This window comes from Mugil cephalus, chromosome 13 (assembly GCF_022458985.1).
Source record: "Mugil cephalus isolate CIBA_MC_2020 chromosome 13, CIBA_Mcephalus_1.1, whole genome shotgun sequence".
Lineage (NCBI taxonomy): Eukaryota > Metazoa > Chordata > Actinopteri > Mugiliformes > Mugilidae > Mugil > Mugil cephalus.
This window is the reverse complement of record NC_061782.1, coordinates 17,704,935-17,723,671: the sequence shown is the minus strand read 5'-3', so window position 1 is coordinate 17,723,671 and position 18,737 is coordinate 17,704,935. Positions and strand designations below refer to the sequence as shown.

Here is an 18,737-nt window from a genome sequence, read left to right as displayed (position 1 = left end):
TCATTTTAAGCTAATCATATCTGCTTCACATGAGATCCCCCTGCATTTATCAGACCTCGTCTTTGATGCTTTTGTTTGATAGAAAATGTTGGATTATCTGAAAGAGAAGCGAGATGTTGGCTTCTTTCGGAGCATGGCGGGACTCATGCGGACATGTAGGTGAGTTAGGTGAAGTGAGGAGGGAGGCTTCATATATTGACTGCTAAAAATGGTAAGAGTGCAAAAGCTTTGCTTATCCTTTTTCCTGCGTGTGTGTGTGTGTGTATGATCTTTCTGCTCTCCAGTGTTCTGGATCTGAGCGCATTTGAGAGGCAGAACAAAGCAGATGGATTAGGCATGGCCACGGACGAGAGCTCAGGTACTGTATTCAAATGGAAATGGAAAAAAAGAAAATCTACTACTGTGAATCCTCACCGTAGTAGAAGAGCCAGCTGTGAGAGCCCTGGCCTTGGACCTATGCTGGATTTACACTCCAGAGAATTACTATTTTATTTTTTTTAATGTTATCAACAGATGTTTCCCTCCACTCCAATGTGACCCAATTGTTTGTACTCCCTCCTCTTTTGACACTCCTACGTCCTTTCATTCATTCTGTTACACATTTCCTGTCATTGCTTCATTCCTTTCGCTTCGCCATTTCTGTCTGCCATCTTTGTTTACCAGGGGAGAAGGTGATGCCTGACAAAGACCTCACTTGTGACCTGTTCCGATTCCTGCAGCTGCTCTGTGAAGGTCACAACTCAGGTTACTGGCCATACGTTATACAGTGGGGGAAATAAGTATTTGATCCCCTGCTGAATTTGTAAGTTTGCCCACTTCCACAGAAATGATCAGATTCTGGTTTTTATGGTTGTTTACTGGTTATGGGTATAGACAGAATATCAATTGAAAATGCATAAAAAACACACAATCTAAAAGTTATAAATTGTTATGTATTTTATTAAGGGAAATAAGTATTTGATCCCCAACAATTCACTTAGAATTCAGGCTCCTACAGATTGGCTGGTGCGCATGTGGCACACAGCTGTGCTCAGTCAACTAATTACCAATACTCCTGATCTTAACTCGTCATGTATATAAAGCACACCTGCTCTAAGAATCAGTTTCTTACATTCCAACTTCTACAGCACCATGGGCAAGACCAAAGAGCTGTCAAAAGATGTCAGGGACAAGATTGTAGACCTGCACAAGGCTGGTATAGGTTACAAAACCATCAGCAAAAGGCTTGGTGAGAAGGTGACAACTATTGGTGCCATTATTCGCAAGTGGAAGACCCATAAAAGGACCATCAACTGTCCTCGGTCTGGAGCTCCCCGCAAAATCTCGCCTCATGGAGTGAGGATGATGATGAGAAAGGTGAGGGAGCAGCCTAAAACAACACGGCAGGAGCTTGTTAATGATCTGGAAGCAGTTGGGACCTCCGTCACCAAGAAAACAGTTGGCAACACACTGCGCCGTTATGGATTGAACTCTTGCAGTGCCCGCAAGGTCCCCCTGCTCAAGAAGGCACATGTACAGGCCCGCCTTAAGTTTGCCAGTGAACATCTAAATGACTCAGAGAAGGCTTGGGAGAAAGTGCTGTGGTCTGACGAAACCAAAGTTGAGCTATTTGGCATTAACTCGACCTGCCGTGTTTGGAGGATGAAAAAACGTGAGTATGACCCAAAGAACACCATACCCACGGTTAAGCATGGAGGTGGAAACATCATGTTTTGGGGCTGTTTTTCAGCAAAGGGTACAGGGCAACTTCACCGCATTATGGGGCCAATGAATGCAGCCATGTACTGTAACATCTTGGACAAAAACCTTCTTTCCTCAGCAAGAACACTGAAGATGCCTCGTGAGTGGGTTTTCCAACATGACAATGACCCAAAACATACTGCCAGGACAACAAAGGAGTGGCTCAAGAAGAAGCATATTAAGGTCATGGAGTGGCCTAGTCAGTCTCCAGACCTTAACCCGATCGAAAACCTGTGGAGGGAGCTGAAGCTCCGAGTTTCCAAGAGGCAGCCAAGAAACTTGAAGGATTTAGAGACTGTTTGTAAAGATGAATGGGCCAAAATCCCTCCTGCGCTGTGTGCAAACCTGGTGACCAACTACAAGAAACGTCTCATCGCTGTGCTTGCCAACAAAGGTTTCTCTACAAAGTACTGACTTGTGTTATGCTTGGGGATCAAATACTTATTTCCCTTAATAAAATACATAACAATTTATAACTTTTAGATTGTGTGTTTTTTATGCATTTTCGACTGATATTCTGTCTATACCCATAACCAGTAAACAACCATAAAAACCAGAGTCTGATCATTTCTATGGAAGTGGGCAAACTTACAAATTCAGCAGGGGATCAAATACTTATTTCCCCCACTGTATATCACCATCTTTAACCTGTTGGTCAAGTTAAAGTTGTAGCACATTAGCAGTGGTTCAAAACTGATGTGCTCATGTTAATGTCCCCTGTTTATGTATATATAGAATACGGTACATTAGAACACAGAACCACAATGAGAACATCCCTCAAGAACAACAAATGGGAGAAATAATTATTAAATAAAATAAGCGAGGTGAAAGAGAAAAAAAAATTAGAAAATAATGAATAAATAATGAATAAATAAAGGATGCCCACTAAAAAATTAGACAAGATGAAATAAAATAAAATCAAAAAAAAAATGGGATGCATCAAATCGATTCAGATGGGGTCTTGAGAGGTGAGGGTATTAATTTGCAATTGCATTCTTTTTATCTTTTTAACATGCTCATACTTTGTGTGTCAGATTTTCAGAATTACTTGAGAACACAAACAGGCAACAACACCACGGTCAACATCATTATATCCACTGTGGATTATTTGCTAAGAGTGCAGGTAAGAAGCCTAATAATTAGCTGTTTTGGATAGAGTTTGTTCTTATTTGGTCTGTTCTGCTCTGGAATCTTATTTTAAAGGGTTTATTTATGCTCAGTCCCAGATATTTTTTCTGTGCCACGTTACAGGAATCAATCAGCGACTTCTTCTGGTACTACTCGGGGAAGAAGGTGATTGATGCACAAGGCCAACATAACTTCTCCAAAGCCATTGAGGTGGCAAAACAGGTCTTCAACACACTCACTGAGTACATACAGGTGAGCCGTGCTCCATTACATGTCACAGGGGTTTTGCTGTTGAATTTAGTGAGTTTTCTGACTATATACAGTTTTATTTAGAGGTCTTTAGGCACCGACAGTAAAGTAAAGATGCCACAAAGACACAAGTTTTTAAGATATAAATTAGTGTTGCACAAACTGCAATAGACAGAGCACTGTGGGGGGCACAATGTATGTAGCAGGACTCCTTAGTGTTTTTGATTAATCCCTTGATTATTTTCTGAAAAGTCAAATAAGCAACTAAGTACAAAACATAATTTCATTGCTTATTTTATTATATACAATATACAAATGACAAAAACATTTCATACTTAAGATTTGATCTACTGATGATATTAATCATTGAAGTTTAGATTTATGTAAAATGGAAGTCTGCAAAAGGATAATCATTAATGGAAATCTACATTCGTTATTTTAGGGTTGTATGTGCATAAATTAACTGCTTCCATCTTGCAAATGCGCTCGAAATCAGCGCTGCCATACTGGCCATTAGCATCTGCTAATGAGGACTCAACGGAAACTCCTGAACGCCAACCAACGGCCAGATACAGCTCAGTGTAATAGCTCAAGTATTTAGGTAGCTGTCATCGATTTTTATCAGCGTGTTGTTCTAGCCCTAGTTGTCACGCTGAAGATATTGATCAGATGCCTTCCTGTTGGTGCTCTGAAGTGCCCAAGGTTTTTACACCGGAGTGTGTTTCCTCGCATCTCACAATATCGTGTGGCCTCCCCAGGGACCGTGCACTGGGAACCAACAGAGTCTCGCTCACAGTCGTCTATGGGACGCCGTGGTGGGGTTCCTGCACGTCTTTGCTCAGCTGCAGATGAAACTCTCTCAGGTATAGCTCACTGATCTGCTGACGCTGCAGCTCATTTGCCTCTGAAATTCAATAAACGAGAAACCGATTATGCTGTGCTTTGCTTATAGTGTGCCGCCCTCACTTCTGTCTGCTGGCAATGTTAATATAAACCCTAACTCTGGTATTGTGCCCTCTAAACATAGGTACAGAATGTGAATTATTTTAAAGTTTGCTAATAAAATGCAACTCGAATGTGTTTTGTTTTGCACAGGATTCAAGGCAAATTGAACTTCTGAAAGAGCTCCTGGATTTACAGAAGGACATGGTTGTGTTTTTGCTTTCCATGCTGGAAGGTAAATATCTGTTGTTGTTTGGATGTGTAGTGTAATAAAGAGGTTGTTATATTTTCTTGTATTCTTCCTGCAGGTAACGTTGTCAATGGAACTATTGGAAAGCAGATGGTGGACATGTTGGTGGAATCGTCCGGAAATGTGGAGATGATCATCAAGTTTTTTGACATGTTCCTCAAACTTAAAGACTTCACGTCCTCGGACGCCTTCAGCGAGTATGACCGCGATCGGAAGGGCAGCATATCCAAGAAGGACTTTCAGAGAGCCATGGAAAATTGCAAGCGCTTCTCCCAAGCTGAAACTCACTTCCTGCTCTCCTGCACGGAGGCTGACGATAGTGAAATTGTGGACTACGAAGCCTTCGTGGATCGCTTCCACGAGCCGGCGAAAGACATCGGCTTCAGCATCGCCGTCCTTCTCACCAACTTGTCCGAACACATGCCCAACGATTCGAGACTGAGGACGTTCCTGGAGCTGGCAGAGTGCGTCTTGACTTACTTCGAGCCCTGCCTTGGGCGGATTGAGATCCTTGGCAGCGGGAAGCGTTTCGAACGTGTCTACTTTGAGATCAGTGAATACAGCCGCACTCAGTGGGAAAAGCCCCAGGTCAAAGAGTCCAAAAGGCAGTTCATTTTTGACGTAGTCAACGAGGGCGGCGAGAAGGAGAAAATGGAGATGTTCGTCAATTTCTGTGAGGACACCATCTTTGAGATGCAGCTCGCCGCCCAGATATCCGACTCTAATGCTGGAGAGAGGTCTACGGGAAACGAAGAGGAAGAGAAGACGAGTGAGGAAAAGAGCCTGGACAGCACAGGAAGGTTCTTCTTGTACCGCTGGTGCTTCTTGCTGACATGTCTGTTTTCCGTGAAAAGCCTAAAGACATTAATGAATTTGACTCTGAGGGACGTCCTCACGGCAGCGATTTCATTCCTCAGGTTAATTTTTACGGCCCAGGTCCGGTGCGTTTGTGTTGTAGTCCGTGGCTTCGTGTATGTGCTGTACTTGGCCTTCGTAAGTGGGGGGCTCATAGAGGGAGCCAAACGGATGAGGATATCCGACTTGCTTGGTGGCATCCTTGACCCGACTCTTGATGAGGTCATGGACGTGCCAAGCGGCGTGGATCGGCTGAGGAGGTTCTCTTCCAGTTTCTCGTCCCAGAGAGAATTGAGGGAGATTGGGCAGATGGCAGCTGTGACCTCCCACAGAGAGGCGAATGTACTGTCGGACATATTTGGCCTCAAACTAAAGAAGGAGGGCAGTCAGTACAGAATTATAACGCAGGACCTCACCGCCAGTCTCTCTGACCTGTTCAGCACCACCTCGCGAACAATTGCTGACATTTCTGAGGCGCAACAGGCAGCGGTATGAATTATGTGGCACGACATTGTATTTCTCACAGGTTCTTTTTGTTTGTGTTTTCATGTTTAGTGTCACGGCTGCTCTTTGCCTGTACTGCTTTGATGCTGTACTGACTCCCATTAATATTTGATTTCCTTACGAATTTCACCCGCAGCAGTTTAAAGACCGCACAGCCACAGAGGACAAAGCTGAGGCAGAGACGATGCCTGATTCAGAAAACACAGAGTGAGTGTTTTGCTTCCCCATTAAATTCCTAAAGATGACTTATTTACTGTAACTTCCTTATAACACGGTGAGGTTAAAGTATAAGAGATTTGAAATTTAAAATAAACAAAAGTTTTGTGATAAAATAACTGGTCACCTTCAGTCTGACTTCATCGCCCCACACATTCCCAAGTGAAAAGCTCCTTGACCCGTCCTTACTTCTATTTGTTTTTGGATCGTTTGCAGAGGGAAGACGTCTGAGAAGAAAACTGGGAATGAGAAATCACAAGACGGATGGAGAGCGAAGGGATGCTTAAATAAGTCAAAGGAGCCACACGGCCAACAATCTGCCATCTGGGACATGATAAGCGCTCGCAACAAGAGCCTGCTGGTAATATACAGAGACACTCAACACATGCTTGTACATGTATATATACACATTCTAACGCAGATAAGGACGAACACTTACACCCTCTTAAAGTACAATTTTCTTTTTCATATTTCTTTTCCCAGAACTACTTCGCAAGGAATTTTTATAACATACGCTTACTGGCTCTGTTTGTTGCCTTCGCCATCAACTTCATCCTTCTCTTCTACAAGGTGAGTGTGTGCCTGTTGGAGTACTGCTACTCTAACCGTGTTTCTGAAATTGCTCACTCATCCCCTCACCCTCCTCCCTATGTTGGGTTTCGCTATATAGTGAGCTCAATCCCAGCAGCTTTCAGACACTACATAATCATATCATCGTTTGACGCGCAGTTACGTGTCTGACTGCCGCGGCAAGACCATTGTAATTTACACATAACTAAAACGTGATGGTTTTGTAAACAAATGTGCGTCATGTTCATGAATTAAAAAATAAAATAATGTTTAAAAAAAGTTTCATGTTTCACGCACGAAGCTTCAAAATGTGTCTCAGTAACAGCCACTAAGGGTCATTAACGGCGGTACAGCTAGAGACACAATGCATGATGGGATATCCACCACCCGTTGAGTGACCATCGGATGGTCGCTACTTTTGGCAATGCTTTATGGGAGATTTTGAGTGTCCCTATGTAGAGCATAGAATTTGATGACTAAGGTTTCGGACACCACTATAAAATGGTGTAACTGTTATATAGGGCCCTGAATTAAACAAACACATTACAGAAATGTTGTACTACTTGACCACATTTATCTGACGACTGTAGATACAATTACATACACAAAATGTGATTACTGCTTAAAATATTTTTTCTATTCTCTATGCCACAGTAGTTAAAATGTGCAGCAACCAGGCAGGATAATGCTGCATATACAAGAGTGACTCTGTATCATCATTAATCTGCTGTATAATACTAATGCCAGATTTTTATTTGCAGAATAGTTATTTCTGCTCTAAAAATGCAAACATTTTCTACAAATACTTGTCTATTGTGCAACATGTCACCTGCAGTTTTTCAGCTAACTTCATACTGCGCCTGCTGCATACATGTAATATTTCATATTTATCCACTTTCAACAAATAATACAATGTTCTGTATTATAGACGCATATTTGGATGATGGCGGTGAGCACTGAGCTCACTGGGAAAACACGCTGCTCGCCAACTTCCGTTTTGCCAGCAAAGTGGTTTTAATGTGAAGCTGCAGCAGCGCTTAATACGTAGCATGTTTTCAGGAAAGGTTGTCATGGACACCCAGCTTAAAAAAAACGAACATGTATAAATACTGCCATTATTTCATCAGAGTGCCATAGGCCCAGGCATGATTGACTTAACTCCTTTACCTTTCTCCTACTTTCACAATGAAAAAGTTGTGACATTTAAATTTACAGCGGTGGCTTGGGCTCATCCAAATAAACATCTGATCTCACCTTGTCCTCTCAGAATAAATAAACGATGAATGGATCAAGGGAAACTGACCTAAAACCCTCTGTTGTAGCTTTCACACATGAGCATAAATAGATACCAGAAAGGAGTCAATCCTTGTTAATAATAATAATCTAGTAATGTCCAGTTCTACTTCATTATCAAAACTAAGCGCTTCGTCTTGAGTGAATTTCCTCTCTCTTTTGACTTCCCGCTGTCTTCCCAGGTCACGTCGTTGCCTCCTTTGAAAGAAGACGAGGAAGTTATCGCATCCGTTCGCAGCGAGCAGCCGGCCCCCGCTGCTGAAGACGACAGCAGAGGCAGAGATTATTTTGTGCTGGAGGAGAGCAGTGGATACATGGAGCCCTCTCTCCATTTCCTGGCAGTAGCACACACAATCATCTCCTTCTGCTGCATTATTGGTTACTACCGCCTCAAGGTGCGCCGTGTAGCTGCATTTCTTTAATTTTGAACCCAATCAAAACATTCCAGTAAAAAAAAAAAAAAAAAAAAAAAAAAAATTCTAATAATCCAGGCGTTAACCATGATAAATCTCGTGCATATGATTTCAAGCTGCCATTAGTGATCTTCAAACGCGAGAAGGAAGTGGCGCGGAGGCTGGAGTTTGACGGGCTGTACGTGACGGAGCAGCCCCCCGAGGAGGACATCAAAGGACAGTGGGACCGACTGGTCATTAACACGCCGTATGTTGACAGCCTCGTAAACTAAAGCCATGTTAATCTCCAAACACATTTTTGTGCTTTAAATGTGAGAAACCTGCAGTTGCCACATGTTTACGGCAGAGTACAGAAATGATGCGCTCTTACTGATGTATCAGTTGCACTTTGCAATTCAAATTCCTTCCTTGTGAATCTTGCAGATCCTTCCATTCTCTCTTTGTCTTTTCAGATCATTTCCGAGCAATTACTGGGATAAATTTGTGAAGAGGAAGGTAAAGTCTTCTGAGGACTTTGATTCTGAGCCGCAAAATTACATATTTGAATCTAAATGGGCTTACGCGCGTATGTAATTGTGTGCATATTTCACGCGGTGACAGTGCATTAAAAAACTAACTGACATTTAATGAACCATTTAATGGCAGGTGTAATTATTCCCCAGTCAAGTACCAAAACGATTTTATTGTCTCCAGTGCAACACTTTTAGCCTCCTCATTTCAGATTGCCTCTCGCGTTATGAAAGGAGATGGAATTATTATCTGTTTGATGAAAATCTTTTGTTATTAAATGTTAACAAACTTTTGAGTTTGTACGGAGAATTTTCAACAATTTGTTATAGAAAACTGTAACTTTGTTAAAAATCAAGCTACAGCTGCTGGTTTTACTAGAACACCGATCATTGAATTGGGAGAATCCAATTAATCTTCAAAGGTTTGCAAATGCATCATCCCTCCTCCGCCTGAAAAGCCTCTTCTTTAAAATCCATCGATCGGTGCCACTTTTACCCGTGATTTATTGCGTCAACTTTGAAACTAAACACAAAGTATTTTTTGGTGAGGCCCTCCTTAGCTTCTTTAAGGATATTCCGAAGCCTCGATTTTCATTACTCAGCGATATCATTCCAATCTTGGCAGCACCAATTTGGAAAGGTGGCCTAATTGCTTCCTCGGATGGGGTTCAGAAGTAGAAATTATAACCGCTACGTCCTCCGGCTCGTCCTATCGCATTAAAAGTATTAAAAGTAACAGTCTAGCCCATTAAGAAGTAGTGAAAGAAGTATTCTGACTTTGAATTTCATTTACTGGATATCTTAAAGCACTTCCACTTTGGCTTTTTGCCACTAGGGTGGGTGCTTAATCCTGGCTCTCCCTCTGTATTGCTTCAGTTTAAGAGCCTGCCGTGAAAGGATTGCCCTCAGGTAGTCGATGCCTGCTTATGTTTGCGATAACAAAGCAAGATCTGTAATAAAAGTAGACTTTAGTTGGCTCTTATTTTATAAAGTAAAGTTGCATAGACCAGCACAATGAGGAAAAATCTGTCATATGATTAAATTTAATAGATATCTTCTGGCCAAGGTATTCTGTCCATCTTAAGCCTTGATCAATACCAATTTTTCATATAGACCTGAGTTATCGTCAGACATTTGCACAAGCACCCTTGCACTGTGGGAGGAGTAATCGTGTCTCCGTTATGCTGATATCGGATAATCCAGGCTTCTATGTTCAGTGGTTATTCTAAGCAGTGCCATCATCTTGTCAGCAGAACTATGCTGCCACCTCATTACGGCTCTGGCTGTACGGAAAAATGCAGCCAATTACCTCGCGCTGTCTCTCGTCATATTTTATTCAGGCGGAAATACGCGGGCCGGACCATTGTGTCAGCTGCTATGCAAGTCTGTCTTTTTGGCCCTTTTCAGGTGATGGATAAGTACGGCGACTTGTACGGCTGCGAGAAGATCAGTGAACTCCTCGGTCTGGACAGGGCCGCTTTGGACTTCAGCGCCGAGACCAGAGAAAAGAAGAGGCTCAGGAGAGACGCTGCCTGGGGTCCTGTGTGAGTAGAGGAGGTGTTAAATAAATAAATAAAACGATCCAGCATCGAATGTTTTGTTTATTTTGCACTGTGTGCAGTTTCAGAAAATGTTACAGTGCATCATTGAAAGGCATTTTTTTCTCCCCTGTTTATAGAGAGGAACAAAAAAAAAAGTTTTGACTTTATTTCAGTATTACTTATGCATTGCTATAAATCCAAAAAATAAATAAATAAATCTAGCGTAGGAAGGTAATATGGTAATATACAGTTAAGCAGGGAGCTGCGATCATAGCCCCTATGGTTGCTAATGTGCCATATTTCTCTGGAGGATGTTTGCATTAGTGCAGCCTGGTATTGATATCAAAATGCTCAAATGAGCAAATCAATAACTTTTCTTCAGTAGTGTTACATTGCAGAGGTGAATGAAGACTATATATACTCTCCTGGTATTCATGTCTCCATGCGACTATTAATCGTTATGTCCAGCTCTCATGGGGCCTTGTTAGTAACACCTTGAAATAACATTTTATCCAAATTAACATTAACAGCCTTTATTAGGATCTATACCGTGTAGGTGTTTCTCAGGATATGTCCATGTGTCTTTGTTCCCCAACCAGACAAAAGAAGGTCCGGGAACATTATGTCGTACTTGAGGAAGAACAGGACATTCTGAGTAGAAGCCACATAAGAAGCCACATAAGAGACAGGCTCTGTCAAAAAAAAAAAAAAATGCTGTTGCTTAAGGGTCTGATTTTAGCCACAAACGTTTTGACCTTATTTTCCAGGTTCTTATCGTCATCCTCGTTGTGGTAATGCCGTTTATTTTCAGGTTTAACTCCATTGACTTGAAGTACCAGGTCTGGAAACTAGGAGTTGTGTTCACTGACAATGTAAGTTTGGCTAATGCTTTATGGCTTTTTACTCCGTTTGCTGTTGCCCTCTTGTTCCTGTGCATCCGAAATAAAACTGACACGTCCTGCAATTTATGTTGTCTAATAATCTGATATCCCCGAAGAGGTGTAGGACCTGTCTGACATTTTATGATTTATTCCTGATTTGTTTAATATGTTGTTCTACTGTACTAAGATTTAGTTTGATAACAATACGCGTGCTGCAGAGGTGACAATGGCAATATCCTGTAATTCTGCCTTATCTAAGATACACATTTGTCACTGTATCTGACGAGGTAATCTATATTGGCTGTTTGTGTGTATGTGTGTTTTCTCACAGTCCTTCTTGTACTTGGCCTGGTACATGATTATGTCAGTTCTGGGTCATTATAACAACTTCTTCTTCGCTGCGCACCTTTTGGACATCGCTATGGGTTTCAAGACACTCCGTACCATCCTTTCTTCTGTGACACACAATGGGAAACAGGTGTGTGCGTGTTTACCTGTGTGTTCATCTTTAATGCTTTGTCCATCTGTCTCAATGTGTGTTCATAGGTCTTGTTAGAATGTGTGTGTGATGTTTACTTTCACGCTGTAGGGTTATATTGTTGCTTTTCCAAGACGTCCATCTGCTTCTTGCCTATCCTTTTGTAATCTTTTGTGTATGTGTGTGTGTGTATGTGTCAAGCTGGTCCTGACTGTGGGCCTGTTGGCAGTTGTGGTGTATCTCTACACGGTCGTAGCCTTCAACTTCTTCCGAAAGTTTTACAACAAGAGCGATGACAATGACACCGAAGACATGAAGTGCAATGACATGCTCACTGTGAGTTAAGTGTGCACACACTCTGTCTCTCCACATATGTCTTCCACTATCTGTCATCTCCCTATGTTGATCTTTCCAACACAAGCACGGCCACGCACCTCATTTCCCACCTGCAGATTGAAAGAGCTGGAGGAGGATTCCGACAGAGATCCTCATTGTGGAAGAGAAAACAGCCCCTTGTCTTCCCCTTCTTTTTCCATAAAGTGACAGACACAGGGATAGACAGCAGCCTTCCGAAGCCTCAGCAGAGCCTTTGTTTGGTCATTCACAGCATTAACACCTTACCGCCTGCTCTATTCTAATGCCGACTCCACTGCCACTCACGTATGCAGGCGGATGGGCAGCGATAGCATTTGAATAAAGCCCTGCTATTGTAGGAGGCAGGGGTTGTTACATTAAACCCTCAGGCACACACTGTGTTGTTGTTGATGTTTATGCTTGACTTTAAGCAACGGTAATTTGCAGTCCCTTACCTGTCGCCACAGTGCTGCCGCATTTTTCAGACGAGTACAGTGCAAACAGAAAAGAATTTGATGTTGAGACACCCCACTCTCTGTGGTTCTAGCGTAAATTAGAACAAAATAAAAGGTAAAATCTACAAGTTGGTCACATGATTAACAGGACCTTATTACCTGGTAGCATTATCAAATGAATCATAAATAAAATTTTGTGCTTCTGTATGTTTGCAAATGACAAATAAAAATCCTGGAATAAACACAAAAAGCTAATATTTGCAGGATAATAAATTATTTTGATCTAATAATTCCATATTGAAATGAAAAATCAGTCTGACAGGTGACCAGCTTGCTCTTATCTATGTACGATGTGTTCAGTCTCAAGCTATAAAAAATAAAAACTGATTTAGCATTTAAACACAAACAGGTTAGTCTACACATTTTTAATGATATCTTATGTTGGTTGTTGAACTGTGAAAAGGCGAACTGACGTTTGCAGAATTCAACTTTTTAACAAAACACACCAACATCTTTTTTTTGTTTTTTTTAGTTTATGCTCCTGTCACTGAAAGTGATATATTAATTCTGGCGGGTTGTTGATAGTAGTGGGCAAGTAGGCGATTTTGGTCAGGAAATTCTGGTGGAGCCATGCAAATCAAATCTTCAGTCCAGAAATACCATAATCAGGGCCCTCACAACAAAAACACAGTTGCCGGAGAAAACCCATGCAACATGCAAACACCCAGTAAGGGCCAAGTCGAACTCGAACATGCCTCCTTGCTGGATGTCATCAGTGCTATCCACCACACTAGTGTTCCAATGATGACATGCTACCATATGAATAAATCAGCAGTGTTCAAGTTCTCACTATGTCACAACAATAAGGCGACAACAATAAAAAAACACAATGCACTCAAGGTGTGAACGACGCACACCCAATACACAGCAGTCAAAATACAAAGTCAATACATGTAATATACCACAGCCAAACAGCCAGCTGGACTGCTCCGTGAGGTTGCGTAACCCACACACCCACACAAGTATTGCCAGTTACGCATTAGACAAATTCCATTATAATTCAAACAATATGTAAACTACATAATCAATTCCATTTAGATTAAAAACAAATAAGATTCAACAAGTGCTTTTTAAGAGCTCCTGGTTAACCAAGTTTTCCACTCCTGGTTGAATGACCTAGTTTCGTCTTTTCTCTCTTGAGAAATTATTAAATCTTCTGGTTGTTGTCGTCCCAAACATATTATATCCAACTTCTGCTCAACTGGTAAAATTCAAAATCGCACACCAGCCAGGTAGTCAACTCGATTCATTACGCCACCAATGAACGAAATGTGAATAAGCTCAGTTAGCTTAGTATATGCAGTCAATGATGCTAGCTGACCTAGTGAGACCTGAGCAGTCCCCACCCCTTACTTCAAATCAGCCAATGAGAAGCGCTCTGGGGCCGGAAAACGTAATATCCTCCCTTGCACAGGTGTTGTGGCGGTGCCCCTGATGCAAAGACGCCACTGGTAGTAAGTAGGATAGTAGGTAACACGTTAGCCTATTTCAGAGTCAATGGCATGTGTATGAACCAGTGTTCATGGAAAATATAGGTTGACTGGCTCTTGTAAAGCGTGGCAGTAATTTTGTTTTCATTCAACTTTCTGGTGGCACAGTACAGTCATTGCTAGACACTTTTGATGTTTTTGCGTCATACTCACACATAAGCTCCTTAAGGGGAAATACTGATGAGAAGAATATTCTACATATATATTCTGTGAAATTGCACAAAAAGGATTCCTGTTTAAAACCTTCTCCCCAGAAGCAATTAGCATAGACACTCGTGAAAATACATCAAATATATGGTCATTATATTTAGAATTTTCATCATACAGTTGTATAATCCTTTACTTTGATAAAACAATACAACAGTCTTTCTTAAATACTTAATATATTCTCCCCAGCCAGAGAAATTGACAGCCTGGTAGTAATGCATTGAGGAGAAAGTGAACTATGCTCTAAATGAAAACGTGTGTTGGTCCAGTGTTACATGTTCCACATGTACGTGGGAGTACGTGCAGGAGGTGGCATTGGTGACGAGATCGAGGATCCCGCCGGGGATGAGTTCGAGGTGGAACGCATCATCTTTGACATCACGTTTTTCTTCTTCGTCATCGTCATCCTCCTGGCCATCATCCAAGGTGAGTCGTGCAAGACAAGTTTGTTTGGCAAGTAAAACTCAACTTCAAGAACTACACACATGATTTAACATGTATGCTGCCTGTTTTTACCGCAATGCTCTCACACACACACACACACACACACACAAACAGATTTTATTCAGCCTGTTTCACTGGAATATGTTTGATGAATTTTTCATGTGGGACTGAGCCCTTAAGTTTTGCAGACGCCTGTCATTCACATGCACACAGAGACACGCAAAAGCATAAGTAGATATGCAGGCCAACAACTCTGTCCTGTTTTTTTTTTTTTTTTTTTTGGTGTAGGTTTAATTATTGATGCCTTTGGAGAGCTTCGAGACCAGCAGGAGCAGGTGAAAGAGGACATGGAGGTGAGTTTTGTGAGATTTTACACTTTCTGTCACAAATGCATACACACAGAGACAAGCACCAGAGTTATGTGCATTCAAATATTTGAGTAAATTACATGTGGCATCAAAATTCTACAGTGCGTAGTCCTTTTGAAGGATAAATATCCTGTAATTATCTGATCCCCTTAGAGTCGTACCACAGAAGAAACTGTCTGATACGTCCACCAACTAGCCTCTCTGCCGTTGTACTAATTTAGCAGCAAGTTCATCCAAGGTCGGTGGCTAATTAAGTTTGAGGCCAGATGTAACTTAGAGATGAGGGTGTGTGTACAGGGTTAGATGGATGAAGTTGATTTGATTGTTGCTGGAGCTCGTTTCACAAGAAAGGATCGTACCATTAGCCTTAATGAGACAATACCATTAACTGTTTCTCATGGATAATTAGTGCCTAATCACTAGAATGAGAAAAACAAATTCCTGATACTTAAAATCAATTATTAATCACTTATGTTATGCAATGGGAATATACACAAAATTTGCATTGTATAAAAGCTTTTCTGTCCACTGTCGTGGTCGCTCTTTGCTCTGGAAGCTTTGAGTCGCGCATGTTTGCATACTAATGCATCTGGAAGTGTAAGAGTGTAAGTTTATTTGGAGCTCGTTACGTGCAGGCGAGATGCAGTGGAACACAAAGGGAGATGCTTTCCTTCTTAATTATTATTCCACATATTGCTTTTCGGGACCCTGTGGATCAGGTAGCCTCAATAGAGTGCGACTCTTAGTGGTGTACCTCTAAAGGCTTTAGAGAGTGTGAACAAAATGCTGCCGAAACCAACTCTGAGAAAAAGAATAGACATGCTGATGCGCATAAACTGGCATGTGTTAGGGGCAGGAAAACAAGCTTAAAGGTGAAGGAGAAGCAGGCGAGTAATCGGAGGCTGGACCTCTTTATTACCAGACTGAGGAAACAAGGCAGCAGAGATGGACAAACAGAGGTGAGCTCCCCTCTAAGCATAAAGCGTACTCATATAATGTCCCTGGCTGCATAGTTGTTATGGTCACTGACATTTGGCAAACACACAGTCAGCATCTGCCAGTTTACATTCACAGAGAAAACGACAGCGAATAAAAATGGAGAGCCCTGGTCCAGCCCTGGTCCAAGCAAAACATTTTCAGAACGCTGAAGACTGAGGAGGACCGACGCAGGCAGAGGCTGTGAAATGATCATGAACATATGTTGTGTCATGTTGGTATATTGTGTTGTTTGTTGTTATTTTATTTTATTTATTTTTTTATCAGTTTTTAACGTGTGCTTTCATGTTCTCCACACACAGCCGCTCTCACGCCATGTGCGTGTCTTAAAAAATACAGCCGATTTTTCATTTGCTTTTCCAGATGTTAAATTTCAGATGCGTTTTGCTCTGCTGCTTTCAGCGGCGATAAATCAGGTTCAGCTGCTGCTTCCGTCCTCACACAATTTGTTGCACTAAATAGGAATGACCTAAAATACATATTGCATTAACCCCAAACACACACATTTCTGTCAAAGACAGTGAGAGTATGCAGAATCCACAAAATGCTGCAAATCCTCAACGAAAATCCCCCTCTTTATCTTATAAAGAAAGCGTTGGTGTTAGTTCTCCGGAGGGCGTCCTTTAAGAGAAGAGCAAGGAGAAAAGCAAAGGTGTTTTATTGTTGTGCAAGCAGACTAAATGCCACATTTGAATAACGGAGCACTAAAACAAGAGTCCACTGGTCTTGAGGTTTGGATTTTATCATTTTGGTTTGGAACGCTCTCTGCAGAGCGTTCGTTTGTTCATGATTCGTTGCGTCTCTCCTCCTGCAGACCAAATGTTTCATATGTGGAATAGGAAGCGAATACTTTGACACCGTCCCTCATGGCTTCGAGACTCACACTCTGCAGGAGCACAACTTGGCCAATTATCTGTGAGTTGATTTGTTTGCCAACCGCCTCAACCTGCTAAAGTCACAAATGCTGCAACTAATCGCTGACTTCAAATGCCGAAAGTAGTCTTGTTAACACACGGAAATACCATGCATGCTTCACAATCACTAAACCTTCCTAACAAAGACTTTGAAACAGACAGCAGTAACACATCCATCCTTAGAGCTTCATCAGTCATCTCCTTGGCTCTTTAACAGTATATCTCTATAAACAATTACCGCCAGCATTGATGCAGTATGTGCTATTCTCTTAGTGTTTAGACTACCTCTTGAAGTAAAATATTTAAGGCAGTCTTATGTTTAGCTCTCCCTAATAGCCGCCTCTGCACTTGTGTTTATAATTCAGTTTCTTGCTCATCTTCTTTTTCTTATCTATCAATTTTTTGTTAACATGTGCATCAGTAAATGCAATTCAAGTCCAGTCAAACATGAACATACATATAGTACTTAATGAGAAGTTTGAGTTCTAGTTTACAGGTACACAGAAAAGAGAGTCCAAACTAAAGAAATCCAAGAACTGGATGAAACACCAATAAAGTGCTTAAAGTACTAAATGCAGAAAAGACATGACCCTAGTCAATTACATTAAAGTGGCATGGCAAATAATAATAATAATAACAATAATTTGTTTTTGGTAGTTTATAGAGCTTATAGATAGATAAGATAAAGCTTTACTGTCTGCCCCAGACGGTGGCAGAAATTCCTCCTTGACAGGCCTCAACAGGCACATACACTTTCACCAGAAGAAACATACATAAGCACATTTACACACACAATAAAGGACATGAATCCAAAGACCAGCAACAAGCTACAGGGCCTATTTAATATTGTTCAGTGCGGTTATGGTGAAGGGAACAAAAGATTTCTTGTAGATTAAGTATGCCCTCTAATACATGCTATTCCATCCACTGACTGACGGACTGCTCATGACTATGCATGCTCTTACTTCATGTGACATTTTTGTCTCACTTCACAGAGCTGAAACCAATTATCACTTTTCCTAATATAGTTAACAGAACCAAATTTCTTTGCTTCATTTCCATCATTACATTTGTGCAAATATTAAATATTAAACCTGATGGTCAAAAACACAGCTGGTGTGTCTTGTTTTATATCCACCTCAGCTTCTTCCAGAACCTTCACAGCCCAAGTGCATGCGCTCTCGATTAAAGGCAACAAATTTCTGTGCTGCTGTTTACGTCTCCGTATCGAATCCCTGTGCGTGTGTGAGGTATGACATGATACCCTCTTCTCCGTCCTCGCAGATTCTTTCTGATGTACCTCATTAACAAGGATGAAACTGAGCACACGGGGCAGGTACACCAATTATCTCTTCTGTGTTATTGCATGACCCGATCCAAGCAAGAGCTAGCTTTGCACTTTAAATAATCCCACTGATATGGACAAGGCTTAAGTTTCTTTATATATTCTTCCACAGCCGCTCCCCTATACTTCAGTGACCCATTAATTCTAGCGTTTGTCATGATAATTACAAATCTGCAGCGTAACCTTTTAAAGAGAGGGTCTGCATTCAAAAGCCGTCGCAGTATATATATAACAGTATATGCAGTATAACACTATATTATAAAATTACAGACCGACTGCTTATGCTTTATCTTTTTACCCATGAACCATTGTAGAGCTTTGCATTTATAGCTTTTATTCTGCTTGTTATGATTTTTTTTTGTTTCAGTGCGACAGCTCGCACAGCTACATTGTGTCTTTCTCACCTCTGTCTCGCAGTCGGCGTGTGAAAATCTATAAAAGCGACGCGCAAACAAAATAGAGGAGGAATAAATTTTAATTCTGAATGCTCACGGTCTACTATATAAATAATGAATCCGTTCTTATTTTAGAGTAA

General features: G+C 41.3%; 1 protein-coding gene across 2 annotated transcripts in view; it reads left to right on the top strand.

The window, feature by feature from the left end:
- The window catches only part of ryr2b (ryanodine receptor 2b (cardiac)), a 71,072-nt gene that overhangs the window by 51,350 nt on the left and 985 nt on the right, over positions 1-18,737 (top strand). The window contains exons 82-103 of one of the 2 annotated variants that reach the window (XM_047603233.1): positions 83-159; positions 285-358; positions 664-744; positions 2,775-2,863; positions 2,992-3,120; positions 3,876-3,980; positions 4,213-4,294; positions 4,368-5,653; positions 5,808-5,875; positions 6,101-6,245; positions 6,368-6,454; positions 7,930-8,142; positions 8,277-8,407; positions 8,613-8,655; positions 10,077-10,213; positions 11,022-11,082; positions 11,423-11,569; positions 11,771-11,905; positions 14,405-14,561; positions 14,868-14,932; positions 16,758-16,858; positions 18,142-18,193. In XM_047603233.1, coding sequence (XP_047459189.1) covers positions 83-159; positions 285-358; positions 664-744; positions 2,775-2,863; positions 2,992-3,120; positions 3,876-3,980; positions 4,213-4,294; positions 4,368-5,653; positions 5,808-5,875; positions 6,101-6,245; positions 6,368-6,454; positions 7,930-8,142; positions 8,277-8,407; positions 8,613-8,655; positions 10,077-10,213; positions 11,022-11,082; positions 11,423-11,569; positions 11,771-11,905; positions 14,405-14,561; positions 14,868-14,932; positions 16,758-16,858; positions 18,142-18,193 — 3,465 coding nt within the window. Of the gene's footprint in view, positions 1-82; positions 160-284; positions 359-663; positions 745-2,774; positions 2,864-2,991; positions 3,121-3,875; positions 3,981-4,212; positions 4,295-4,367; positions 5,654-5,804; positions 5,876-6,100; positions 6,246-6,367; positions 6,455-7,929; positions 8,143-8,276; positions 8,408-8,612; positions 8,656-10,076; positions 10,214-11,021; positions 11,083-11,422; positions 11,570-11,770; positions 11,906-14,404; positions 14,562-14,867; positions 14,933-16,757; positions 16,859-18,141; positions 18,194-18,737 lie in introns of both variants that reach the window. The other variant, XM_047603232.1, reaches the window with a different exon arrangement.